The 26,998-nt window shown below is 41.8% G+C and overlaps 1 protein-coding gene across 2 annotated transcripts; it reads left to right on the top strand.

The window, feature by feature from the left end:
• The first annotated feature begins 942 nt into the window (after positions 1 to 942).
• Positions 943 to 26,057, top strand: LOC146364681 (segment polarity protein dishevelled homolog DVL-1-like). 2 transcript variants are annotated; one of them, XM_084918261.1, is made up of 16 exons: positions 943 to 1,439; positions 6,228 to 6,297; positions 9,969 to 10,090; positions 12,642 to 12,760; positions 16,138 to 16,276; positions 16,646 to 16,739; positions 16,887 to 16,956; positions 17,074 to 17,213; positions 17,693 to 17,769; positions 18,207 to 18,274; positions 18,399 to 18,476; positions 19,192 to 19,326; positions 19,884 to 20,051; positions 20,178 to 20,393; positions 22,363 to 22,857; positions 22,966 to 26,057. In XM_084918261.1, the coding sequence occupies exons 1-16, from the start codon at positions 1,270 to 1,272 to the stop codon at positions 22,971 to 22,973; spliced, it is 2,169 nt and encodes a 722-aa protein (XP_084774387.1). In that variant the 5' UTR covers positions 943 to 1,269; the 3' UTR covers positions 22,974 to 26,057. The 2 variants fall into 2 exon arrangements, with proteins under 2 accessions (XP_084774387.1, XP_084774386.1); XM_084918260.1 differs by having other exon boundaries at positions 945 to 1,439; positions 22,363 to 26,057.
• Positions 26,058 to 26,998: the final 941 nt, after the last annotated feature.

Below are 26,998 nucleotides of genomic sequence, written 5' to 3'. Positions count from 1 at the left end.
GGTAAGTGATACAGGAACGTATCTGCTGTACTTCTGTGAGGAAAAAGAGTGTCTACTATATCAGTAATGCTAAATTGTAAAATGTAGATTAGCCTTTTTTTTTTTTAACTATTTCTTGCATTTTTCTCTGGCTCACCTGCACACTTTAATGTTCTTCTCCTCTAATAAAGATTTCTTCTGCTCACAACAGCAAACACTATATTTGCTTCAAGTGGCTTCCTCAGAATGACCAAATCCCAAGAAACCACATGTGAGCCAATTAGTCAATTTGTCTTAGACCTTAAATTTTGACATGTCTAACTTAGAAATCTATGCACCCAAACTATGCACGTTACAAGTTCTGCTAACTTGAAAGACTCCTGTACTCTCCTTTTCTCTCACAATTGTTAGTTTTTCAGTAGGTGTGTATCTATCCCTTATTATTCCACACCTGTTCTTGTGAAATCAAAGTTAACAAGAGCTAATCAAAATATTGGGTATTTGTCTTGGTATATGAGATGGGGACCACAAGTGGGACACCTGGTCATTCTAGGGTCCAAAGACATTAGCCCACATAATCTGGTGAATGGATGACCAAGAAACTTATGACGAATAAGTAAAAGAGAAATCTGCGTGAGTATGTTATTTCTACAATATACTAATAAGACTATTTTGGCCTTATATATTTTGGGCTTCCCTTTATTTTCATAAGAATAAAAATAACTGATGAATAAATATCGGATGAATGCTTGAATTTAAGTGACGCTGCTTTACGCAATAAGAACTGCAGTATAAAGTCAATTATAATAACAGGAAAGCAGTATCCATGCTTCATTGGGCCGCTGCACATCCTCCTTTGTTCTATGTCATGACTGTAGGCTACTGTGGAGGAAGCTGTGTGAGCGTGTTGTATAAGGTGGCCTGCGCACACCCCAGATACACCGCTAGATGACAGCACTGTCTAACCAATTAGCTTGTGAAAAATAGCAATATTCCCAACTCCATATCGCAAGGATGTGGACTGTCCCTTCCTGTTTTAGTGCCGAGAGAGCCACCGTACCGACTCACACTGGAGCAGGAATACAGGCACTCATAACGCGATTATGCCTGGATTTTCGCTGTGTTTGTCAAAGGCACGGAGTTGTATTTTCCGTCGCGGGCCATACAGGGTTATATATTAGGGAACGCTGCTATGTTATTCTCCGGGTAGCTGGTAACATAGCAGGCCTGTTTATTGCGCTGCCAACCCTTTTTGCTTTCCCATGATTGTCCTCCCCTTTTCACACTCTCATGGCGGAGACTAAAATAATATATCACATTGACGAGGAGGAGACTCCTTATCTGGTCAAACTGTCTGTTCCTCCGGAGAAAGTCACATTAGCGGATTTTAAAAATGTCCTCAACAATCGGCCGGTCAACAGCTACAAATTCTTCTTCAAATCCATGGACCAGGATTTTGGGTAAGTGGCTACTGTCGGCGATCATTATTATTATTAGCCTGTTCGTGTGGCTCATTTGCTATTTGCTGCGGTGTGTATTTACACCTTTTATTACAGCGCGCGTTATAGACAACATCAAACGATCCCGACTGCCAGATTGCTACATGTGCGCTAAACTATATAGAACCGTGTCTGTTTCCATGTCTGCTCTTGGCACCTGCTCATTATTACAGGCTACCCTGTGCTCAGCGGAGGAGACACTTGAGTGTTTGAAGTTGTACCAGATCTGTCCAGAGCCCTAATGACGCAGACCTGTGTGCATTACACAGAGCCAGACCCCTGCTTCTCATATTAACCTCAATATATTAACCATGTGGAATATGACTGTCAGAGCAATGCTGGCGAGGTCTCAATATTCAACTTCTCAGATTTCGTAATGGTCTATTTCCCAGTACCTGGTTATAATTTTAGCAGGGTTCGAAATAACCATTAAAAATATTTATTTATTAATGAATTATATGGTTGTATTTGTTTACTAACACATATTGTGCACTGCAGGTGGATCCCAAGGCAATTTGGGAACCACATGGCAGTGATGGTGACTGTGCATCATTTTATCACCTTTCTGATTAATTCTTCTAACAGCATTCAGTCCTTAAAGTAGTTGTCTCGCTAAATTTTCTGATCAACATTGTAATATATTGTATTATTACAGAGCTCCTAAGGAAAACATCAAAGCTAAATAATGCGTGCTGGTGGTGCAGTTGTCTGCCATCTAGTTATATCCTACAATTCACTGGCATTTAATGTTATTATGAGAGAGACATGGGTAATTTAATTTACTAATGGTAATTATGATGTAGATTGTCTGTAGAAGCAAAATAGGGGGTGTTGATGGGGACAGCATGCTGGGTAAAATAACGGTGTACGCAAAAGATTTAAATGTGAATATTTTGTTATTTATCCTACCCTAAAAATGTAGTTACCTTCACTTCCTTCACTGGATCCTGATTATTATGAATGTCAAAACAGAAATATTTCCTCCATGTTTTAGTCTTCTGTTTCTTTTTTTTTCTGCCCCTCTTATTGTCAACCCATCCTGGCTTTCAGGCGTTACACGAGGTCTACAAAGCTCTCCAGTTCTCTCGGTCAGCAAGATCAACTTGTGTCAGACCTCTGCTGAGGATGACATATTTGTGTCAGTGACTGCTCTCATTCCAATCTGAGGAGTCATACACGGGCCTACGTACATTTGTATCTAGCAGCGTAATCGCAAAAATGATTTGAGGAAATGCAGAGGCAGGCAGTGTCTACAGAGCCGAACGTCATGCATTTCCACTGCAGCCTGACCTTGTGAGGGAAACTGTCTCTTCCTGGTTGCAGGCTAGTCTTGGTGCGCCGCTTTGTCCCCAGGCCTGGCTTCCTGCCTGTCTTGTGCTGCAGGCCGGGCCGCTCACTGGGCCTCAGGTGATCGACAAGCAGATTATGGAAACAAACAAAGCATGTTTGCTCTCTCCACATAGAGACATGACTCCAAGTTGCTGAACTCACAGTCTCATAGATTCTTTTCCCGCATATGCATTGCAAAGCATGAAGCATACAGTCATATTACACTGTGAACTGGACAGGGTCGAGTTCCATGTAGATATTACAAAGGCATTTCTACAAGCATTCCTGCCTTTGAGTTACGCTTGGATATTCAGGCTCTGTGAGTGCAGTGCCGTATGGTACTGGCACAGTATGGAAGCAAACTCAGTCAAAGGCACAGAGGAAAGCAGCGCTTTGTGGTAGCCGTGCTGGCTGTACTGCATACACACAGACAGTATGGCTGCTGGAGAATTAGCAAGGGAGGAATAAGACTGCTGAGCAGAGAGGGAAAACATCAAATCCCTTGCAGTTATAGACAGTGTTTGAAATGTAAATGAGCAGTCAGTGCAAGGTTCTCTGTAGTAGACCCCCTGGTGCGCAGGGGAGAAAACTGCCATTTTCTTATGGGATTGCTGAACTACATTTGTGTTGGCCATATCAGCTCTTTAAGGAATGGCCACACAAATTTGATAAACGGTTTGCGCCCCAGCCGCTTCAGCTTACCGCAGTGAACGTGTCGTTTCAGGTCCCTTTGGAATTGCATGGAAAACATGTAACTAGGAGATGTGGCATTTCCATCCACAGAACAGAGCACAGCAAATTAAGCGATGAACATTTCGTGTACACATGTCATACTTCAGTTGTTTTGTTTGTTTTGTTTTTTTTGTCAGTAATATTCATTCGCTCATCCATATTCATAAGACAGGAAGCTAATTGGCTGGGTTGTTTTGAAGCAACCCACTTGGTTTTTTTTTGGAGACTTCAAGGTGATGATATGGCGTTTTGTCATTGCCACTGGTGGTGAGTGGGTTTGAAACCTCACTATAATGCAAGTCACAGAGGCGCTCTGGAGCTGAGGAAGCAGCCAAGCTGAAGGTCTGAAAGAAACAGTCTTGTTTGTGCCTCAGAAAATAGGGGGCTGGTAAGGGGATCTTTCTCCTGCTGTAGTTAGAGGACAAAAATCTGCAGCTTTTTGCACAAACGCACTCCCGTCACTCCTTGCTTGCTTTTATCATTTACAGATTGTGACAGATTTGAAGGTGATACCGGAATTTGATGTCATAGCATCAACTGCAACGATAACAATCACATACTGAACTGAAACGTATGAACTTTGTGATTTTAAGCGTCACGCGCCATTGACAGTACACTCGCTATTATTACCAGCTTTACACATGGTTAAACTTGAATTGAGGTGTTTACTGAGTGAGACTCGGAGGCATATTGAAGTCAGTCTGTTCACAAACTTGTTTGACTACAAATATTTTGCTTCCCTGTTTAAAGTGTCATTAGCATGAGCCCACCAAAGTTCTTGGATGGCTGGTCTGAGGTGGCTGGATTCTCCCACCTCTGGTTTCTGTTCTAGGCTGCAAGTTAACCCAGCCCTCCTCTGTCTTTCAAAGCATAAACAAACACATCTAATCTTTCCCAGCTACACAAATATCACCAGCGGTGGAATATTCCACGATCACCGGGGTAAATCTTGTCATTATCCTGTGAAATCTGTTAAGACCTATTTAAGCTGTCAGCCCTAAGAAGTCAGATCTTTGACAGCAGCCCACACCAGACACATTGCTTTCTAAACAGGGTTTACGGTGTGTGTGTGTTTGTGTGTACATTTGTGCGTCTGTGCTTAGGGTTTAGAAGTGAAACTAAAGCAGGTCCTGATATCAGATGGAAGATGTTAAAGTCATCAGCTGTTATCATTGGAATTGCGTCTCAGCTCATATCTTACAACACAAAGCGAAAGTATTTTGCACGCCAAAAAGCATAAATTACACTTGCGCAGGTCAAATGTGTGAGTGGAAATCCTTATTTTTGTCAAACTTTAGGAAGAAGCAATCATTCCTATTTTATTTATACAGGCCACTCCCACATCCTCACAAGTCACTGTACAGCTGGTCATGCAGCTTGAGAGAGAGGATGCAAAGACTTCCTACCTAACGAGTGGCCGGCAGAGTCGGCCCTCACCTCCCTCCCTTTTCCTCCCTGAGGTGGAACATGCCACAGCAGCAGACTCTGTGGTCGTCAGTTCCAGCCACAAGGCTACGTTATCTCTGTCCACCACTCCCAGCAATACAGCTCCCACAGCGGCAGTGCACACAAAAACACAACTAGCTTGGCTAATCATTTCAGTTGCAGGGACGTTCTGGCAAACAGGACGAGAAAAAAAAAGCTGTAAAGTCGCTGTCAGAGACACCGCTGCATAAAATCGTCTTTGGATTTCCTGCTGCTCTCAAGTCATGCCTCTCCCTTTTCATGTAGCATGTTCAAAGCCAAGAAGCTTACGTGAGATCTCCACAGACTTAGTTGCTGCCTTTCCAGGAAAATCCTTCACAAAAAAAACAATCAACATACAACACATAAAGTCATCCAGGGAGTTACAGTGGAATCTGGTAAATATATTAGGATGTTAGAGCCCCGTGACTTGTGTCAGAGTGTGTTTTGCCAGATCGTCTCCTGCCCCTCAGCAAGCTCCAGGCCTGATCTGTGTGACACAAGCTGAGCAGGTGTGGTGACGGCTTGCTGCTGAACTGTTTCCCAGAGGGTCAAAGGGTAACTGGGAGGTATTTTTGTTGGGAATTTACAGCCAAACTGAAGGAGGCGCTCGCACAGGATCACTCTATTAATACACACTTGACGCCTCGTTGTCGCAGTTATGAGGCATTTCCTACTCTATCTATCTATCTATCTATCTGTCTGTCTGTCTGTCTGTCTGTCTGTCTGTCTGTCTGTCTGCCTGCCTATCTATCTATCTATCTATCTATCTATCTATCTATCTATCTATCTATCTATCTATCTATCTATCTATCTATCTATCTATCTATCTATCTATCTATCTATCTATCTATCTATCTATCTATCTATCTATCTATCTATCTATCTATCTATCTATCTATCTATCTATCTATCTCTATTCTCTCCCTTGTAGGCAGAGCTGTTGTCACATTGTTGTGCTCAGGGTAAGTGGTCTGATAGCCATGATATTTATAAATCAAGGATAGAGACTGAATGCAGCACCACCGCTACTCTATGAGCTTGCTTCATGCTACAAAGGGTGCAAAGCTGATCGAAAACAATGTTGAAAACGTGGCTTTCAGTGCGTGAATGTCACTCAGCGTGGGGCAACATTGCAGGTCGACCCATGCTGTGTTGTTGAGCCAACTCTGTGTCCGACCACTGGTTAGTGAGCCTGACTGTATCTGTCTGCCTGCTCCCTAGGGTTGTCAAAGAAGAGATCTCTGATGACAACGCCAAGCTGCCATGCTTCAACGGGAGAGTAGTGTCCTGGGTAAGTGAGATGGATGGCTCATCCGTGTTGCCCCTGTTCACCTGGCTGTGTAGTCTCAGCTCTGCAAAGATATGTGGAGCACCCATAGATCATGTACATATTAAAATGCAACGCCTCCACATAAGTTATCAAACACTCTTCACCTTAAGCTATTGTTCATCTGTACTATAAAGGTGTGAGTGAATCCATTAGATATTAAACCAGGCCCTGTTAACAAAAGAGCTGGTTTAGGTTGACCATTAAAATGACCATTTACTGCAGGGGGGTCAAACATACACCCACCAAATCCATTCAGTGGTGCAGTCAAGCTGGGTGTCTTTGCAAAGTGTAAAAATTGCATAGAAGTTATTAATAATTATAGTTTTACAATGAAATCTCAGCCATGTGAATAGAGCTGATGATGCTACTGGAGTGGAAATTTGTTATTATTTTAGCTCATTTCTAGATCACAAGCTGTTTGAATGATAAAAGCGTTGTTTCGTTTAGCTTTCGTGCCTTGGCGATCAATATGTTGTCATTCACATGTAATGATAGTAACAGTAACTAAATGTGAAAGAATCTGAGACATATTGTTGGAATTGCTGTGGTTTTTCTGAAGTTATTCATCTGTTTTGTACATGGATGGTAATTTACAGTTACTTGTACTTCTTTATGAACTATATGAGTTTGACAGCCCTAATCTGCTGCAATCCTTTGGCCACATACAATGTGTATTTCTAGTGTTTTTAATTACTGAAGACAAACAGCACTGTGAACCCATGTCTACAGAGACAATAGGCTATGCCAAATTAAATCAGTCTATCTTTATTAGAGAAGGATTTACACCTTAATCAGTCATATATATATATATATATATATATATATATATATATATATATATATATATATATATATATATATATATATAGGACAAAGAACGTCTGTCTCTAAATATTGATCCAAAAGTAGCAGCAAAGATTTATAAATTAGTTTGAAGGTCTGTAATTTAATTTGCTCAGTGTCTTTTTGTTTTTTTTTAACAATGTCTTGTATAGATCGTACTTTATTGATCCCTATGGGGAAACTCATTATTTTTCTTTCTGCTTAGGGAGGTCAGAGGTCAGAGAGAGCCACATGGTGGTGTTTGTGTACTTGTTAGCGACTGTCTTGCTCAATAACACTTAATCGTTGTCGATACTCTCTCACAATAGCCTCCACTTGTGATTAAGTGTGCCCAGACGATATAGTCACAGTTAGTCAACTGTTATATAACAGTTAGTCCTAATATGTACATGTTTTCTCGTGATTGCGCCACATTTTATTTAAGTCCAGCTCCCGTTTTCACAAATATGTGTTACTATTCAAAGAGCTCTCAGCAGACTGATTTGATGATTTTTACACTTTATTATGTTTTCTTTCTTTCTTGTTTATCATTTTAATGTTGAACTTTGCAGGTGAAGTGACTGATGTATTAGTTTTAGAAAGAAAATTACAATTCGTGGTGTCGCTGCACAGCATTTCCTCTGCAGTCATTATTTCTTCCTTGTTAAAAAAATCTTGTGATTAAAACACCTGCACACCGTATGTTAGCCACACATACTAACTGGACTTATTATTCTAATAGTTATTCAGACAATAAATCAATTAAAAATATATTAGATTCCACTAACTAGACTACATATACGGTGAGTTTGATGTAGACTTATTTTTCTTGCATGTTTAAACATTTCAAAAGGAAGGAAAATTTCTGTGCTATTAAACTTAGTATAAAATGAAAAGATAAACATTTGCTCGTGGGGCAATGTCAGATTAATCGTAATGCATTAATAATTAAGAATACTACCTATCATGCTGGGGGAGCTGCAGAACCTAAGATGGAACGTGGCTGAAATCATTTTACACTCATATTCGAACAATTTTTAAAGCTACAGTTTTGGGACATCATTATGTAAATTGCCGCTGAAGTTTGTGCTTTTGATTATTTTATTGGTGATTTTAATGGAATTTAAAGACATACCCAGGGAGGGTCCTTGCAAACCAGATTGGGCTAGACTGAAATACTCTGTAATTTATCTGATGTGCTTTTTGGAATATGTGCTGTATTTGGGCCGTCAGAGATTCTGGCTGTAATATGAAGATTAACCTGGTCCACATATTCATGTCAGTGTGATTAGCAAGTCCAGTGTTTCCAAAATTAGTTACGTTCATTAAGTTAATTTCAATCATATATATTTAATCTCTGTAATATTCTGGATATTTATAATTGAGCTGTTTGTATATTAGAGCTTTTTCTTATATTTTGTGACTTTGTAATATATTGTATTATTTAATTTAGTTAAATCTGTTACTGTTGTTCTTGTCTTATAGCAACTGTAACCACATCATTTCCTATGGGATTATTCTGATTCTGATTCTGATTGAGGCCTTAGATAAAATAATCCAGTGTGTACAATTTAAAGTATTTGGGAAAAAAATATATCAGGAATTCTCTTCAAGGTCTACCATAAAAAACTCTCTCAAAGCCAGAAGGAAAATAATGTAATAAATGCATCCACCATATATGTCCTATACTAGCATCTTTACACTGGCTGCCAGTCGGTTTTCAAATTGATTTTAAGATTTTATTATTTATTTTTAAGGCACTGCATGGGTTTGCGCCTTCGTACCTTTCTGATCTTTTAAAGTTATACACTCCTTCAAGCTCGCTGAGGTCTGCGGACCAGAAGCTCCTAGCTGTCCTGAGGTCCAGATTAAAGCATAGAGGAGATCGGCGTTTCCTGTGGCTGCTCCTAAACTCTGGAACAAACTGCCCGTTCACAGCAGGACCCCCCCCCCAACATTAGACATTTAAAAACCCGTTTGAAAACCTGAAGTTTAAAACATTTTATTCTCTGGCTTCTCTTTTTTCTCATTTTATTTTTCCTTTGTTCAATTCTATCAGCTTGTCCTATGTTTTTATGTTGATTTTTCTTTAGAATTACAGCACTTTGGTCACCAGCTGCTGTTTTAAATAGAAACAAATTTCTATAAAACTGGAGATCCAAGGACCAGAGAGAAATCTGCTCCTTCTTAGGATGTTTCGAGAAGAAAGCCAGAAAGTCAGTACACAGCAGGCACAGAAGGTGATGTAAATTGCAGTAACACTTATATTCTCTGTAATGGAGAAAAGAAAAGTATCCCACTCTTTATTTGAGAATCGAGTGGCACCATAGCGGTGCCTGTGAACCCCCAGGCTTGCATTAGAATAATCACAGCCCACAGAGTTGTTGGCCTTTCCTCGCCTGTCTGCTTTAACTTTCATTATTCTGTCTCAGATGAAAGGATGGGTCATTGTACATCATCCTTTGTACCGACACTCAGCTGAGTAAAAGCGCGGAAGTCTTTTAAGTTTCTAAGTAGCTTGCAGTGTTTCTCAAGTTGTATAAGCATAGCCAGAAGTCATCGGTAGGCCTTTTTGCCACATCTCAATTTCACAGCCTCCCCTGAGTGGACTCGCACATAAGAGACGTCTGTCTCTGAGTTTATCTTTGAGTTTGCGTGGTTACAGAGTTTCTTTCTTCTAGTTCTGTGTCCACACTATGCAGCCTATAGAATACAATAAAATATGCACAATATAACGTGTGCTTGTCTTTGACCTGAATGTGTCTAATCTGTAATGAATAATTTTGTTTCCTCCAACCTGTTTTTCTCAGTTGGTCCTGGCAGAGAGTGCACACTCTGATGGAGGATCTCAATGCACGGAGAGCCATCCAGAACTTCCCCCACCCCTCGAGAGAACAGGGGGCATCGGGGACTCACGGCCCCCGTCCTTCCAGTGAGTAGGATGATTGCCGCTCGTCATGTATGCACAATTACACACACTCGTGTAGGCAGATGTATTCAAGCACGCAGCCCTGCGTACCGGTTGACCTTTTTATTTCACAGCACGCTATATGTGCTAATCAGAACGTGGAACGTGCCACAGAGAGATTTATCGTCACAGGCTCACATGGGGAGTGTAGACGGTCGCTCCGCCACTGTGTGAATATAGCATGAAGTATGTGCTAACACTACAGTGTGGGAATATGCATAGGCGTGAGTATTTTTCCCACTTGGGTATATATTCCCGCCCACACAGCCATGGAGTAAGGCGTTACTCCGCTCGTCTATGTAAACACGATGCGCATGCTGCTTGGGCGGCTGATTCTTGAAATAGCCTTGACAGCATAAACCTCTTCAGGCAAATACTGGCACTCAAGTGAGGCTCATTGTATTCAGTCACTAAGAGCATTCATCCATACTCTGAAAAAAAAGCACATGTGGTCTGAATCATATTATTGCTTAAGCACTCAAAAATTGAGATTTTCTCAACGTTATGGCTACCTGAGTCCAGACTTTGCCTTAAAACCAGCAGATTTAAAAAATATAACTGTAATCACTAAGGAGAAGTCCCTTCCTAAATATAGCCAAAAGGGCTGGGGGCAGTGGAGGCCAAGAGTCATTGCCATTACAGCACTAGAGCAATATGGCTGAGGCTCTATATTGAGAACATGCAATCTGTCATGTCTCAGTGTATCTCTTTATCTACTGTTTGACATCTCAGCTCTCTTTTGCCCTCTATGGGCTGCTCACTCCTGTTTGGCTGTCATCTGGCCTGATGATTTTATTGTTCCCAGCCAGCTTTGACTACCGCCACCTTGTGGAACAAACAGCAAACTGTCTGGCTGTCCCTTTACCCGCCCCCTCCGTGCCTCGCTCTCTCTTTCTCTTTCGCTCTTTGAGTCAGACAGCCAGGCCTTTTTACAGTATGGTGAATTCCCTATCGCGAACCTCCCCTCTTTCTGAAATGAATCCAGCCTTACCCCCTGTACCGCTGTCTGCAAATAGCTAGAATATTATTACCACATCATTTTCTCTTTGTGCTTTATTCATGCGTCTCGTGTTTGTCGGCGTGAATGGCTCTATTTGATGAGCACACACAGAATAGGTGTTTTGGTCTGAGAATGGACACACTGATGTGCTTCTGCTCGGTAATCCGGATTAGCAGACATTAAAAGCACCCATCTCCATTTCCCAATGGAAGGGTGGGGTGTGGGGGGGGGGCTATTGGCAGCAGGGAGTGGGGGTGGTAGGTGTGGGGATTGAAAGGGGGTGGCATTTGTTCACAGCTGGAGCCTAGCGCCTCGGATAATCTCCCACCAGAATAGCAGATCCGTCGGCTGGCTGGTGAGCCCCCTTTGACAGGTTTTGACAGGACTAACAGCGAGGCAGTCGCCACCGCATCGATCATCACATAGCTTTCTAATCAGTTCCACTAGAAATGCACCTGAAGTGTGCATCTTCACTGATTTTTGCATACATGCACTGACCTGTGCTGGTGAAGCCGGGCCCAGGTGCACCCATTAGTACTCTGTAGCACGCGCATGTAAGCATGCCCAATTGAGCGCTTCATCCCGCTGAGTGAACACGGCAGACACGGCATCCTGTCTGCTCCTGAGATTTTAATTTGCATTGGTCAGCCACACGTAGGCACTGAGGTGTGCGAGAACATTGTTTTCAAAAGAGGAATGATGTTTGCTCACAGGTTTGGTTTTTTATGCCTCTTTTTTCTGTTTATACACTTTGATTTTGACTGTTTGTGCGCGTGCACTGACATTTACGCAGGTGTGATTATTTAGGTATTCAGGTGTCAGATACATGTTGCATACATGCCTAAGTGCGTGTGACTGACTGACAGGGTTGAGTAGAGTTCTCATCGGCTTCAGGTTTCCTAGGAGCCCGGTGGCAGTGTGAGTCCCTTAACCCTCGTGCCTGAGGCCACGGCGTCTCCAGCCCTCTGACAGAATAACAATCTGCCCGCCAGCTCTTCCAGAGCCCCCAGACTCCTTCCAGACCTCAAGTACACGCAGGCCGGCTTATTGCTCAGCCCACACCTGATCTACCACTTCTCACTTTTTATGCGATCTGTCATTCTCTTCTCTGTCTCTCTCCCAATCATGCTCCAGGCACCATCTGGGCTTTCAATAGGTCTCATTAATGCCAGTATTGTCCAGAATGGCTCCCTCTCAGGGTATCTGGTCATTAATGACACTTAGTGAAAAACACATCACATACCACCGAACAATGAAATTGCTATTTTGGCCAGAGGGACTGAATTTGAAACAGAGTCATGATATGAGTTGCATATTCCCCTAAGGCTGGATGGCAGGCATACAGATATTATAACAGACAGAAGTATACTGTAGCTGGGGATTATGTTCGGGAGTGTTGGTCTCAGGCTGGCTAGAGAATTCATTTGAAACACTTTCTGCGAGGCAGACTGAGATACTCTGTGTTTTGTACATCATTATGAAGCTGACTGAAGTTTTCCAATGTGTGTATTGCAGTGCCAATGCAGTGAGCAGTCGTGACGGCCTGGACACAGAGACTGGTACAGAGTCTCTCCTAAGCCACCGCAGAGAGCGAGAGAGGGAGCGCGCACGGAGGAGAGCTCGAGAAACTGAGCGTGAGTATTATCAGCCAGGAACAGATGGATCCCAAAAACGCAATTATCTTGTCATTTCCAACTTATTACTTTTCAGTACCTCTCCATTTAACTCTCATACTCCGCACAAGTCAATCACCAAAAAATGTGGACGGGAAGTAGACATGTATGAAAAAGGTCCCTGGGGCTCAAGTGGTACATGTTCAACTGTAGCTATATTAAAGCAAAAAGTTCACTGTATGTCAGCGTTTTTGGAATTGTTGGCCAGAAGTTGTCCTTCTTTTCTGTTTGTTCTGTGGCTCTCAGGTCTGGATTATAACAGGAGAGTCTGTTGCAGTCACTGTTGAAATAAAAAATGCCTCCATTCCATCTGGAAAAGAAATTGATTGGATCTTGACTTTAAAAGCTCCTGAGAACTGTTATCAAGTGCAAATGCATTTGCTTTATTGTGCTGACATTTGACTACAGCAATTTCTATTACAAGCTCTTCGGTAGGAGAGGCGCAGCACTTTCCTGCTCCTTCGCAAGAACTCCTATTTGCAGGCTCAGTGTTTTCAGTAAGGGAGGCTGTCTGTGCTATCCACAACAGAGAACAGGAAGGTTTTGCAGTGGTTACCCACATAAGCACATTGGTGATCAGTAGAGGTACCTGCTTTCATCCGGTTTCTGTCCCACACAGGTATTTTTGACAAAATTTGTTGGTTTTTTGGCACCAAGTAATAAACAATCGCAGTCTGCCATTGTTTTCACTCACAGCAAAAATCACTGTGCTCTTCTCTCTCGCTTTCTTTCTCTCGCTCCCCCCTTCCCCTTTGTCCTGTCTTCACAGCAAGCCTGGCTCTTTGCATCCTGCGCTCCAGGCTCATTAACCAAATACTCATTAATTTATGTGGTGCAATTAGCATCACTGATTACAGCATCAGGTTGGGGTTGTATGGAGGGCTGTAGATGGGGAACAGATTTATCTTAGCAGACTATCTGCACATGAGCATAGCCAGTGATTTCATCGTGATCACGCTGGTGCACTCCATGATGAGGCTTTTGACTTGGCACAGACATATTGCTGCTGCCACTGCTGCTAACAGCCAACTGAACATCTGTTGTTTTTTGCATGTGAGAAGGATCACAAACTCAATGAAATATACATTGTTATCCACCCCGTGGTCTGTGTTTACTGACTTCAATCCAATCTAGACGCACATATACTTTCCCGGAGAAACTCAGAGAGGAGCTGGTTCATAAATTTGTGTAACAAGGTCCAATTAAGTGTAATTCAGCTTTAATTTCACCGAGTGACACAGCGAGACGTAAAGACAGATACCTCCTCCCACCTCTGTGCCTCACTGCCTGCAGCATCATCAGCAGCAGCAGCAGCAGGAATTCCCCTGTCACCTTATACACATGCGAGCGTTCCTCGCTGTTTTACAAAGATCGGTTAAAATGTTCAGACTTGTTCAAACTATTCTCTCTCTCTCTCTCGTCTTTCTCAGTTTTCTTTCCTGCGCTGTAGCATTCAAGGATGAATAATGGAGCAGTTAAAAAATTTAAGAGGGAGAACAGGTGCAAGAGTACCTCATGGAGTTATGGGATATGATCTGTTTTAAGGCTGCCAGGTGTTCTGTATCTTAACCAGTTGTATTAGAGGACGTTGTGCAGGCATTAAATGTTATGCTGTACAGAGCCGTCAGGATTTCAAGGCTGAGGTCAGAGAAGACACAGTTAAGCCTGAGCACTTATGTTTGTATTAAAGTATTACACAAAGCCTGCAAAACAGCTGGTGAACATAAACTACTCTCTGTTATGAAAAAGTGTCTTCAGTTCATTTTCCTGTTCTTGTTGTAATAGGGCTGCAAAGCTTTTGTGATTTCAATCACTCGACAGTGTTTTCACCTGAGGAAGGGAGGGGAGAGGACAGCCCATCGTATAAAATCACATATTATCTTCTCTCTGCTTTGGAGGATACCATCGTCTGATTGGTCAGAGGCAGATTAACAGTCATTCAACAGTTGCGTGCATGAGAGTCAGGGAGGAGGTAATGCTTTCTCCTCACTCTCAGCTCACTTTCTCTGTTCATTGGAAGAAGGCGTGCTGTCAGCTGCGGTGAGAGGGATTTGCTGTGTTATTTCCCGGGATGGTGTTGGGCTTTGGAATATTTTCTATTGTTTTTTGTGGTTAATTTAACGCTGGTGTTATTTTTCTGTTTTTCCAGAGTTATGGATAGTTGGTTAAAATGGGAAAGCTCTTGTTTTTTGAAGCAAGGTGACATTTTTATTTAATAGTTGTAAGCTTTTATAGGCTGGTTCTGTTTATGAACGATTCTCATCAAAAGGCAGCTCGATTGATTATAGAATTATTTAGACTGCATGTTTCTCTCTTTAAAGATCAGAGTTCACACAAAACAGTCAATTGCTGGAAGTGTCACGGCTTTCGGAAAGGTCACGATAATGCCGTGTTCAAAGTTTCGCATATTCATTCAAAACGTGACTTTGCTGTTGAGTCATAGCACTCGCTTCTTGTTTTACTACACGTCACTCTTGATAGATTGTCGTTTTGTGTATTCCCTATTTCTGGCACTTCCTCTATTGTAGATAAGCTGTGAAGTGTGTCAACAGCCAGCTGGTGGGCATAGACTGACTGGGGCTCAGGCTTTTTAGAGAGCAGCTAGCACAGACGGAGCAGAGCACAAAGACGCAGATTTTTCAGGGTGGCTTGGTGAACCTGCACACTTGCTTTTTGTTTGTTTGTTTTTTTGTTTTCTATGGCGCCAGTCAGCAGAGTGCGAGAGGAAATATGTTTGAGTGAGTCTTAACACTGGATGTCAGGTCCCTCTGCTGATTGAGTGTTTATGTGCAGTAGCTCGTCTTTCAAATGAGCACCCTGTGGGCGGAGCTAGCGATGGGAACTACTACATTGCTGGAATGTTTTGCTTGCTCTCGGCGAGTACGTTGGCTACCACGCCCTCTTCGCCTTGTGAGACCTTTTCAGCCAATCCGCTGTTACCCTGAGACTGCGCCACCTCACTGCCAATGTACGTATGGAGACAGACCTTGTATTTTTCCTCTGATGGGAGGGCACTACTTTTTCTTGGTTTTCTGCAAAGTCTACAAATCTACAAAAAAATGCATTTATTTTTCATTTTTATTGCTACGTTTTTTTAAAATTCATGTCATTCCACCTGCAGGAGGGTCTAATTGAAGTTATATTTCAGTTCAATGTCCACATCTTCCTGAGATCACAGTTTAATGCTTGTTGCAGATGATTTTTGTTTTGTATTCCAGCCACTCTCACTAACTCCTTCCTTCCTCGCCTTCTGGTTGCTCTCTTATTCTCACTTCATCCTGCAATGATGACCCCCCTCTCCATCTGACTTACTGCTGCTGTGCACTTTTTCTCTACAGTCCCTCGCATCAATGGTCACTCCAAATCAGAGCGCACTGCAAGGGACTCGGCCATGGGTTACGACAGTGCCTCAGTAATGAGCAGTGAGCTGGAGTCCAGCTCATTTGTCGACAGTGAAGAAGATGAGGATGCTAGCAGGTAACTTCTTGTCCAGTTTTGCCATTTAAACACTTAACTTGGTCGCTTTGTCTTCTTTCTGATGTGATTTGTTGTTTTTCTTTTCATAAAAGCTGCAAAAACAGTGAAGAATTTGCAACAATAAATCAGACTTAACCACTTAAACTGCAATCAGATATAGAAGCGTGTGTTAGAAATTAATTTAAATAGGAATAGTAAGGCTAACAATTTATTATTGTGTCGAAACTGTATGTGTGTACATAGACCTTCACAGAGTTTTAAGGAAAATTCCCAGTGAATATACTAAATAGCTTAAATTGCTCACTCTGGCCTTATTCAAATACCCTATTTAATGTTCCATCTTTTCCTTAATTTCACTTTCTTCTTCAGGCTCAGTAGTTCCACAGAACAGAGTTCGTCTTCACAGCTGATGCGCAGACACAAACGGCGCAGACGGAGGCACAAAGTGGCAAAGATCGACCGGGTATGCACCTCTTAAAACACATCAGTGCCCCTGCTGAAAGTGACATTGACACTGAGTGCTTGAAACACATGAATAAATTGTTTGAAATGGGCTTTTTGCCACTTTTATTCACAATATGCTCACTGTAACCTCTTCTTCCTTTACCAGTCGTCGTCTTTCAGCAGTATCACAGACTCCACGATGAGCCTAAACATTATCACCGTCACACTAAACATGGGTAAACCTGTTGCATCCATGCCCATTTTTTTTACGTCATAGAATTTAATGTAGAATTCATATCAGTACCAAAGCGAGTCTTTGTAATTGTATTCATCCCCTGCTTTAATCTCAACAGAAAAATACAACTTCCTTGGTATCAGTATTGTCGGTCAGAGTAATGACCGGGGGGACGGCGGTATTTACATCGGCTCTATCATGAAGGGAGGAGCTGTAGCTGCTGATGGCAGAATAGAACCTGGAGACATGCTACTACAGGTACGCTTCCATAACTAGATATTTGAACTGGTAATAACTGTGCCTCGAATTTGCTGTTGCAGTGACAACATCTCTCTGAGGTTTTGCTGCATGTTAATAATGACGGTTGTATTTAGTTCCCTTGTTAAACTCTTATGTAAAACTTGGAATCCTGCCTCTCTTTTCCTTCCCCATCCTTTGTTCTGTTTGCGGCAGAAGTACACCCACTCTTAAGCGCACGATGGACGCTTCCAATTTGTTGTGGCCCCGATACAAACAGTATAGGTTGTTTTATGATTGTGGGGGTTTATTCCATCAAAAGGACCTTAGGATTTGCAGCCATCTGAACCCCCTAAAAGAACAGCAGAGATTAATGCGTGCACAGTGTAAATGCATAAACGCATCGAAGTTCTCTTCAGAACTTCAAAATAATATTTTAGTTAGTAAAACATGGTCAAAAATGTAAAGAAATTACATTGTTGGTTTTGTCTGTCAATCAGGTGAATGACGTCAACTTTGAGAACATGAGCAATGATGACGCTGTGAGGATCCTGAGAGAGATTGTTTCCAAAACTGGGTAAGGACTCTTTCTTGGAAGATTATTAAAATCAGATGAAATTTAATTAATATCAGAACCAATGTGCTGGTGAGTCATGGGGCTGTATAGAAAATCAAAGGATCTAAATAAATAAGAAAAGCTAGTTGATAATGCTGCTTGACCGTTGGACACTGTTGCAACTTTTCCTGGAAGTTGACCTTTCGTCTTTCTTAGTCAGTGTCGACTGCTCATCAGTAGAATGAGTAGATGACATTAAAGGATTTATAGGAAATGAAAGCCATCGACGGCTTTCACATTTGACAACTGTGATTATGTTACGTATTGTTATTCGCAGTAGAATGACAATGCGCAGTAGATTATTCAGCTTTGGTGTTTTTAAAAAAGGGAACAAGTACAGCATATTTCTGTGTATGATTTTTCTAAGTGTAACATTTATTTTCTATGTATTTCTCCAGTCCCATTAGTCTTACTGTTGCCAAATGTTGGGACCCATCTCCCCGAAGCTACTTCACCATCCCTCGTGGTAAGACAGACAGTGTGGTGTAATATTTGGAGCAACGCAAATGATGACCTGACAATGTTTAAACCATACCGTGTTCACTTTGTCCTATTTATAAAAAGTTTCTCGTTTTGTTTTATTTTCTCAGCTGAGCCAGTGAGACCCATTGATCCTGCAGCCTGGATTTCACACACCACAGCCCTAACAGCACCTTACCCTCACTATGGTAAAGGTTACCTGCTGCTTTGTTCCAGTATAAAAGGTCACTTCTTTTTTTTTTTTTTTTTTTTTTTTTTTTTCCTGTCCCGTTTGGATCTTTAGCCATCAGAATTGTTGTCTTAAGGCCAAGAAAGATGCCAAGCGGATTTATTTTACCAAGTGGATCATCATGGCCTTGCCATATTGGTCCATTTGATTGACCTTTATTATAATTATGAATTTATTTTATTTTCGGTTGCTATAAACGGGACAGACATGACTGGGGGATAGGACAGGGAGAAAGAATGAAAGAAAGAGAGGGAGAGAAAGAAAACCAAAGGGGAGAAGAGACGGTGAGAAGGGGGGGAAGAAAGGAAAAACAAACAAACAAAACACCTGGATCACCTGTATGGAGAAAAAAAACAGAAGAGAAAGCAAACAACAAAGAGCAACATAATAAAAACAGCACCATCACAATAAACTAGCTAGCAGTAGATAACAGTAGATACTAAATAATAAACGATATTGTGCAGCACGCAAGATAGACAGCGCACAATGTGCTTTGAGGCAGCAGCCAAGAAAGGTGTAGTCCGCGTCTGTGAACACCCGTGTGTACATCTGTGTGCATACCTGTGTGGATCAGCATGCTTGTATTCCAAAGGTATAAAAGGTCACTTCTCAGTAACTGAACTATAAATAATGAGGTCATAATGATCAAAATTGTTTCTCTTTTTCCATCTCAGAGTTTGATGACTTGCCTCTGTCTGTAAGTAAAACAGATATGGCAACTATTGTCAAAGTGATGCAGCTGCCTGATTCTGGCCTAGAGATTCGAGACAGGATGTGGTTGAAGATCACCATTGCAAATGCTGTTATAGGTGAGAAAATCTACCCAATGCAGAAATTTATTTAGAAACAGTGGCTGTATTACTGTAAGCAATGCTGGTTACTTGGAAATGTGCAGACATGCATTGCATGCATAGTGATCGAAACCTCTGTGCTGAGTGTGGGCAATAAAAATAACTACTTTTTTTTTCTTTAAAAAAGGGAATAAAGAGATCAGTAGGTTTCCTAGAGAGCACAATATTAAATTACAAGACTGAAATCAATTCAAATGCATGGTATCAAAAAATATAATTTTTTTTAGGTGGTTTATTCTTTCTAAACACAACAAACAACATCATAGAAGTATTTTTTTTTCAAGTCATGTAGACTCTTTTTTTTGTTTATTGGTTTCTGAAAAGCATTAGAATCATAGTTCTAGCATTAGCTCCACTAACTTTATTCAAAAGTTTTGCAGCATTGTGCTGCTTGCCCTAACTATTGCAGTTGTGGTTGATGTGTGGTTGCTGCATATAAGTGGTATTTTTAGCATCTGTTCCACACATCAGGGAACTGAACTTCATGTCCACGTGTGCATTCTTTGCCATGCTAGGTGCTGATGTAGTGGACTGGCTGTACTCCAGAGTGGAAGGATTCAAGGATAGGCGTGATGCGAGGAAGTACGCGAGCAGTCTGTTGAAGCATGGTTACTTGAGACACACTGTCAATAAGATCACCTTCTCTGAACAGTGCTACTATACCTTTGGGGACCTCTGCCAAAGTACATCCACTTTTCACACCTACATTAATTAAGCAGCTCACACATTTATGGCATTTTCTTTTTAAATAGAAGGATTATACTAACTCTGTCCCTCTCTGCTGCTTTTTTTTTCCCTCTCTCCTCAAGACATGGCCTCACTCAATTTGAATGAAGGATCCAGTGGTGGAGGTTCTGAGCAGGACACTTTGGCACCACTACCTCCCACTAGCAACCCCTGGCCTCTGGGCGGGCAGCCATTCCCCTACCCTCCTTTCCCCACTGCACCCCCGAGCTTTCCACCAGGATACTCAGACCCATGCCACAGTTTCCACAGTGGGAGCGCAGGCAGCCAACACAGTGAGGGTAAGCAATAAAGAGGGGCAAGACGAGTTTTCCATCAGCCTATCGTTGATTAATATAATATATTCGCTCAACATGCAACACGACATTAATGAAGTCTTTCTGGCATATTAACGAATGTCTGGCTCATGCTAATGTTAGCTTTACTGGCTCTCTGGGCAGGAAGTGGACATTGGATTGCATTATTCAATACAATATAAATATCTGTGTTCTAAAATGCATCCTGTATTGTCAAGGTCAATCATGAGCATCTTGAGTCATGCAGCGGACAGCTCTGCAGTACTGGGTGTGTACACAAAACAGATCTGATCAACCATGTGATTATCAATCACCAGCTTGAAATGATCAACACTAAGTCCATGTGTCTCCATTAGTTCTTGAATGATCTTTTGTTTTGATTTTTGAATCAAAATGTGATGGTGCTGCATGGTTTTTGTTGTCTGCGCTGGGGCGGTACGTATAAGTAGCTGGCAGGGGTAATGTTGCTGTATATTTTTTACTACGTAGCCCAGACAAATGATGAGAAACTATATATTACCATCTCTCTGTCTTATTTTCATTGTTTTGAGTGGCTCATCCATATTTTCATTTTGCCCAGTTGCCATTCTTTCGGTTAGTTTTGGTTTAGTTTATCAGCAAATTTTGGAAAGACAAGTGACAAAAAAATGTCATGGTTTTCTTTCTTTGGGAGTTTTCAGAAAAGAGCAAGCATTCATGGTAATGAGTGCATGTGTGAAATCTTGGGGACAGTTTCTGCATATTTGCATATAAAGGATCAGTAACAGCCACCGGCGTTACGTTAGTTTGAAGCTAACGGGGGAAAGTGCACTAGGACACGACAGGTAGTAGAGGAACGACTGGGCTGGGAGGTGTGTGTAATTCTGTTGTTCCCTCTGTTTCTGCTGGGCAACGGTAGACTGAAGGAGGAGGTAGTCCCCGGACACTGGGGGAACCGGTAAGCCTGCTAACCCCCTCTCCTCCTCTGCTGCTCTCTCTATTTTACTATTCAATCTTATTCTGCCACTCCTCTCTTTCTCTTGTGCTCAACGTTCTCCACGTCTCATACTGTAGCTTTAAGGTTTTTGTTGGGTTTTTTGTTTTTTCTCTCTCTGCCCGTCCCATAATTTTTCTTTGGTCCATGTGTATCCTGTCTGTGACTCTCCTGACGGCCGATTCTCCCTCTCTGCACCTCTAGGCATGCATTCGTACTGTGCTGGGAGGTGCATGATGCAGGATGAGCACTCTGAGGCTTGTGCTATCATTCTTGCTGATAGGGGGCAATCATGCACCACTTTACCCAGTACTGTTGGGCTCATTGTGGAAGGGGAGGCGTGGAATGTTTGATTTTGCAACAGTGTGATACACCTCCATTAGTCTGATGCCAGCAGTGTTTATTAACAGCATTGAGAGTTGTGACACGTATTATTACTGAGAAATTGACAACACAACAAATACGTCATTCTGCGTTGTTCATCAAGTGCTGTGTGGTAATCTTTCTGATGCAGGTGTGTCATGTTTATATTTATGATCTGTGACTGTTTCAGTGTTTGTATGAATATAAGAAAAAGCCATAAAATCAGTTGCTGCATCAGAATTTGGGGCAGAAATCACTGAGATAATCATGTTTGCCCTTGACTGACTTTTGCTAGACTGCATAACAAAAAATGTGGTCACACCTTAAACAAAGTGCAGTAATGTATTTATTAACATTGACACATTTTACTGTGTTTCAAACACGAGCACTTTTTCATGTTATGCTTAATTCTGGTGGAGTTCAAGAAGTCTTTATTAAGCTGATGTTTAATGTGTGACCTTTTGTCTTTGTTTATCGGTAGCCGGTCGTGAATCATCAGTAGCTGATGACTTGCAGCTGCTCACTGTGTATTTTTGGGTGTTTATATTCTATTGAAGTCTTAACCTGTTAATCTCTGTTTCTTCTTTTTTTTTTTTTTTCCCCCCCCCCAATCAACAGGAAGCCGAAGCAGTGGATCCAACCCCAGCGCAGGCAAAGGTAGACGTTCATCCCCACAGGAAAAGGGTCAAAGGTCAACATGCAGTGAATCAGAGCCAGGAATCCGCGGAGGGCGGCGTGGTGACAGATCTGCCAGTCAAATGAGCCATCACAGCCACGCCATCTCTAGCCAAAGTCACGCAAGGTCAAGTCTCAGCCACAGTCATTCACACAGGAGCCACCCTGTCACACAGAACAACCACCCCCCGTTCACCTACAGCCACGCCGCCTTTACTCAGCCAGCTCCAGGCTCCTGTGCCCAGAGCGAGCGAAGCCATGCCTCCTCCTACGGCCCCCCAGGCTTGCCTCCCCCTTATTGTCTGGCCCGTCTGGCCCCCAAGACCTCATTCAACAGTAGCACGCCTCCTGGAGCCCCACCTGGGAGAGAGTTAGCAGCCGTTCCTCCTGAGCTCACCGCCAGTCGCCAGTCCTTCCAGCATGCTATGGGCAATCCCTGTGAGTTCTTTGTTGACATCATGTGACAGAACAGTGCCTTTTAAACTCAGTGAGCACAAAACAGCTCTCCCTGATCCCTTTCAACCCTGTTCTCCTTTTTCCTCTCAGTCTTTTGACCATCTCTAAACTTCAGAATGTAGACACTGACTGGCCCTCTCCACAGCCCCCTGCTGTCTGTCCCTCTGATGTCCAAGGAAAGGAATACAGGCAGCAAGAGCACAACAGGAGTAGTCCTCTCGCACACAAGCAGGGGTCCTCTGGCTGAAAACCCTCTTTTGTATTGACGTGACGTGTACAGTTTGTGAAACGTGAGTGGTATTCAGTGTACTGATTTCTGAAAAGATACCATGCAGACATTTTTGGGAGTGTGTACTCTACCTAGGATATTTTCTGTTCTGCGCCTTTAAGCTGGCTGGGCCTGGATCTCAATCCCCCAGACCCAGGCCAATAACTATGGCCTATGAAACTTTTTCTGGACATAAAACTCGGACTGGAACACCTAACTCATATTTGTGTATAATGCTACAGTTTAGCACATTACTCTGGCCCCACTCCCCTTATGTCAAGGCGCTGCCACTGGCGTATTTAAGCTCTTACCTGCCAACTACTAATAACGCTAACCTTGATCAGTTCACAATCCGAGGATTTCCATAAGGGAGACCCTGTAGCCAGCCTTTAGTTCGACTAGGCTGCATATTGCATGACTGTCTCACCTGCTTTAAAGAAAACGTATTCATTCATTTTGTTTAAAGTATTACCGTTATTGGGGGAGGAGGTTACCTCTTTCCTATGTTCTAAAGGAAGAATCCATACACTGGAACATTTTCGTGATGTTATTTATGTGATCCTTTTGCATTGATGGTGTCATACTTAGTCTACTACGAATGACTGACCGACAATCAGGCATCACTCTTTATGAAACAGTGGCCATTTCTCAATGTCCTAGGTGTGCTTTGTCGAATGTATCATTATTTCTGTCAGTGATTAAACCCTGACACCCATAACACTTTAAACATGTTTAAACATGTTTAAAGATCAGCAGGATTGCAAACTTTGGACACTCACAACAGCAAACTGTGAAAGCAAACTCAAAAAGGTTGATTAGATGAAGTAGTTTGACAAAAGCATCAGGTTTGTCTCCTTCAGTTGTGGACTTTGTTGAAAAGTCAGTGTGATAAAAGCCAAAGCCTCACATTGTTTGGTGGACATGGCTCTTCATACTGTTGAAGCTGTCACTTCTAGTTGTTGTGTTCAGAGTGACTTCAAGGGGAATCCTGGCTTTCAGATGGTGATCTCCTTGCAAAACAATGGCAAATCCCTGTTGTATCTACCTAAAATATAGTTACAAGAGGGAAATAACACACACTAGTTTTATGAGCACTTTCCCATTTTGTCCTTCCCTCCCTTTAGTATGAAGCACTGTTTGCAATCAAAGCTTTCTCTTTAATTTTCTCTAAAAAAGAAGAATAAATTGTAAATAGAAATTTATTATATATATATATGAATAAAAATATATATGTTCAAAACACTGTCTTCATTTTTCACCTCACCTGGAGACTGAGTGAAATGCCACTAGGTGGAGACATTGTTTTGTGTATATTATTGTACAAACTATACATTTGACTGATAAAATGATAAAAATGCCATTTGAAAATGTGCTTAAGGTGCTGTTGCCTGTTTTTAATTAGAAAGCAGTGTCATGTATTTCAAATGTATGACACAATCTCGTGGGTGGTTGGTGTTCATGACCGGCCTGTGGTCAACAAAACAGTCGCCTGAAGAATAGACAACCATTTACAATTATAGCCGAGATGGGTTAATATGTTGCAACAAAGTTTTAATGTTGGTTTTGACACTTGACAGTTAACACCCCTGAGTGGAGTTTCCAGTACACCAACTACGTGTACTTTCCCAGTGGGCTGGTGTTACTTGTAAAACGGCTATACAACAACAAGCCGACTGTATAGTACAGACCCCCATCTACTTGACCCACAACCACAGCCGCGGTTGCTGAGTGACGTCACACACCTACATCTATGGTGGGTGTGTAATAAAAATGCTCGTCAGGAAGGAAGTGCTGTGTAGGCAGAATAAGTTACTCTACTAGAACAGCAGCCCCCAGAAGAGCGCAATGACCTGTAATCGCCTTCGTGCTGTTTGAAATACAGGCCAACGGGTAAAGTGAAAACGTGTAGTCCCACATTAACAAAGCCTTCTGCCATGACAGTTCCAGGTTGACTGTGACTCTGAAGCTTATGTCAGCCTACATGCAAATATGAGCGCACACTCATTTACCAGCAGATTGTGTTGCTAAACTCCTTACCGAACAGCCCTGAAGTATTTCCCGAGCCATTATGTTAATTTGTGTTGGGGTTTTACTGTGCTTCATTGCTGAATTTTTTAAAGAGGAGGTTGAGGAGTAAATGTGGGAAGGGTTTCTTAGGGTGCGTTGGCAGATGAGGTACATACGCAGTCTCACAACACGCGCGCACTTTGACGTGACGACGCTATCGGTCGAGTGTGATGCATTAGAAAGTCAAAGGCCTCGTCTGCGAATGTCACGAAGTATCATATGATAGTGAGATGTTACAATCATGACTCAGCAGACAAACGTTATGTGCATGTATTTATTTGGTTCGTTTTTCCCCCTTCGCACTTAAATTGTTAGTTTGAATTTAAGCATGAAGATGAGCTAGAAGATCCCCAGATAACATGTAATCACCTGACACCTCATCATTTGTCAGCAAATTCCCAGTGTTTTCCCAAACTCACACCACTTACTGTAAGGAAACGGTTCCTTTTTCAAAGGAAGTAAGTGCTAAGTTTGGGAATCGCTATACACAATTGAACAAAGGCACCTGAAAACAATAAAGGTCACTTTTAAAAGCACCACTTTCATTTTAGAAGAAATATTCTTACAACACTTTTAATTTCATTTTCTACCTGAATATTTGCCACGTGTGTTGTCTAATACAAGTGTTAGCCACCAGACACATAATGATCTTCTGAAGAGTCCGTGAGGGGGGAATTTCGAGACATTTTCAGTGCCCTTTAAATAAACTTGTGATTCTGGGCATGATGTCTTGTCCTATGACTCATCTGTTAAATAACAATGACGCGTTCTCTGTTGTGAATAAAATCGTATTTTAACAATTGTTTACTTAAATTAAAAAAAGTTTTATGCTGTACATTTTCTTTAATTTCACCTCAATTTTGCATTTCTTCAGTGTATATTGTATGTATACTATGGTGCTTTGACTCCCACGAGGAAGACAATGGTATTGGCATCCTTAAGCTTTGTTTATAAAACCGTATAGACAAAATAAAGTCCAGGAGATTAAGTTAAAAAAAAAATTAAAAAAAAAATCCCCCTTTATGACTGTTTCCCCGTTAGAGACAAAACAGAAAAGTTACGATGAAGTTAAAATCCCTTTTATTTCTATTATAGCGTGATAACAAAGCCTTTCCACGACAGGTAGTTAAGTCTAGTGCTTTATTGGGAGACAATATACTGCGTAAATGCACTCAAATAGAAGCAAAAGCTTCTAGAAAGTAAAGCTGCTATTTGAATTAACTTCACATTTGCAGGAGGAGAACTTGACTGTGCTGTTGTAAACACATTGCGGCGATTGCATCTGAGTTCCAGGAAATCTAGTTTAGCCCTAGTTCAGACATTTCTATGAAGAACAGAGCAGAACAGATTTGAAAGGTCGTTCAAGTTTGAAGGCATGCATAACACGACATTATCACGGCTTTATTTGGTTACTGGTAGAGGAAAAGAAACGAATATTGTAATCTGACTGAGCAAAGTTTCGCTTTTCTTTTTCCTACAGCCAGCGACAACTTAATATCTTGGTATCTCTTTGTGTATTTTGAATGAATTCATTTATTTTTAATAAATACATTGTAGTTGTATAAAAATGACTAAGACAAAAACTGTCTATACATGTAGATGAATTGTACCATGCTGAGTCAGACCGTTGTGACACGCCCCCCGTCCCCCGCGACAACACTTTTTATAAGCGCTCAGCTGGCAAGAGGGTTAAAAACCTTTCTGACTGCTGAAGTCGCAACAATACAGTCTGCTTAATATGAGTGCAGAGCACAGAACGATGCTCACACAGATTTAGGTAAAGAGAAA

Source organism: Perissodus microlepis, chromosome 20, assembly GCF_051167445.1.
Source record: "Perissodus microlepis isolate ML-2025 ecotype Zambia chromosome 20, ASM5116744v1, whole genome shotgun sequence".
Classification (NCBI taxonomy): Eukaryota; Metazoa; Chordata; class Actinopteri; order Cichliformes; family Cichlidae; genus Perissodus; species Perissodus microlepis.
Note: the sequence above shows the minus strand (reverse complement) of the source record. Positions and strands in the feature narration are given on the sequence as shown.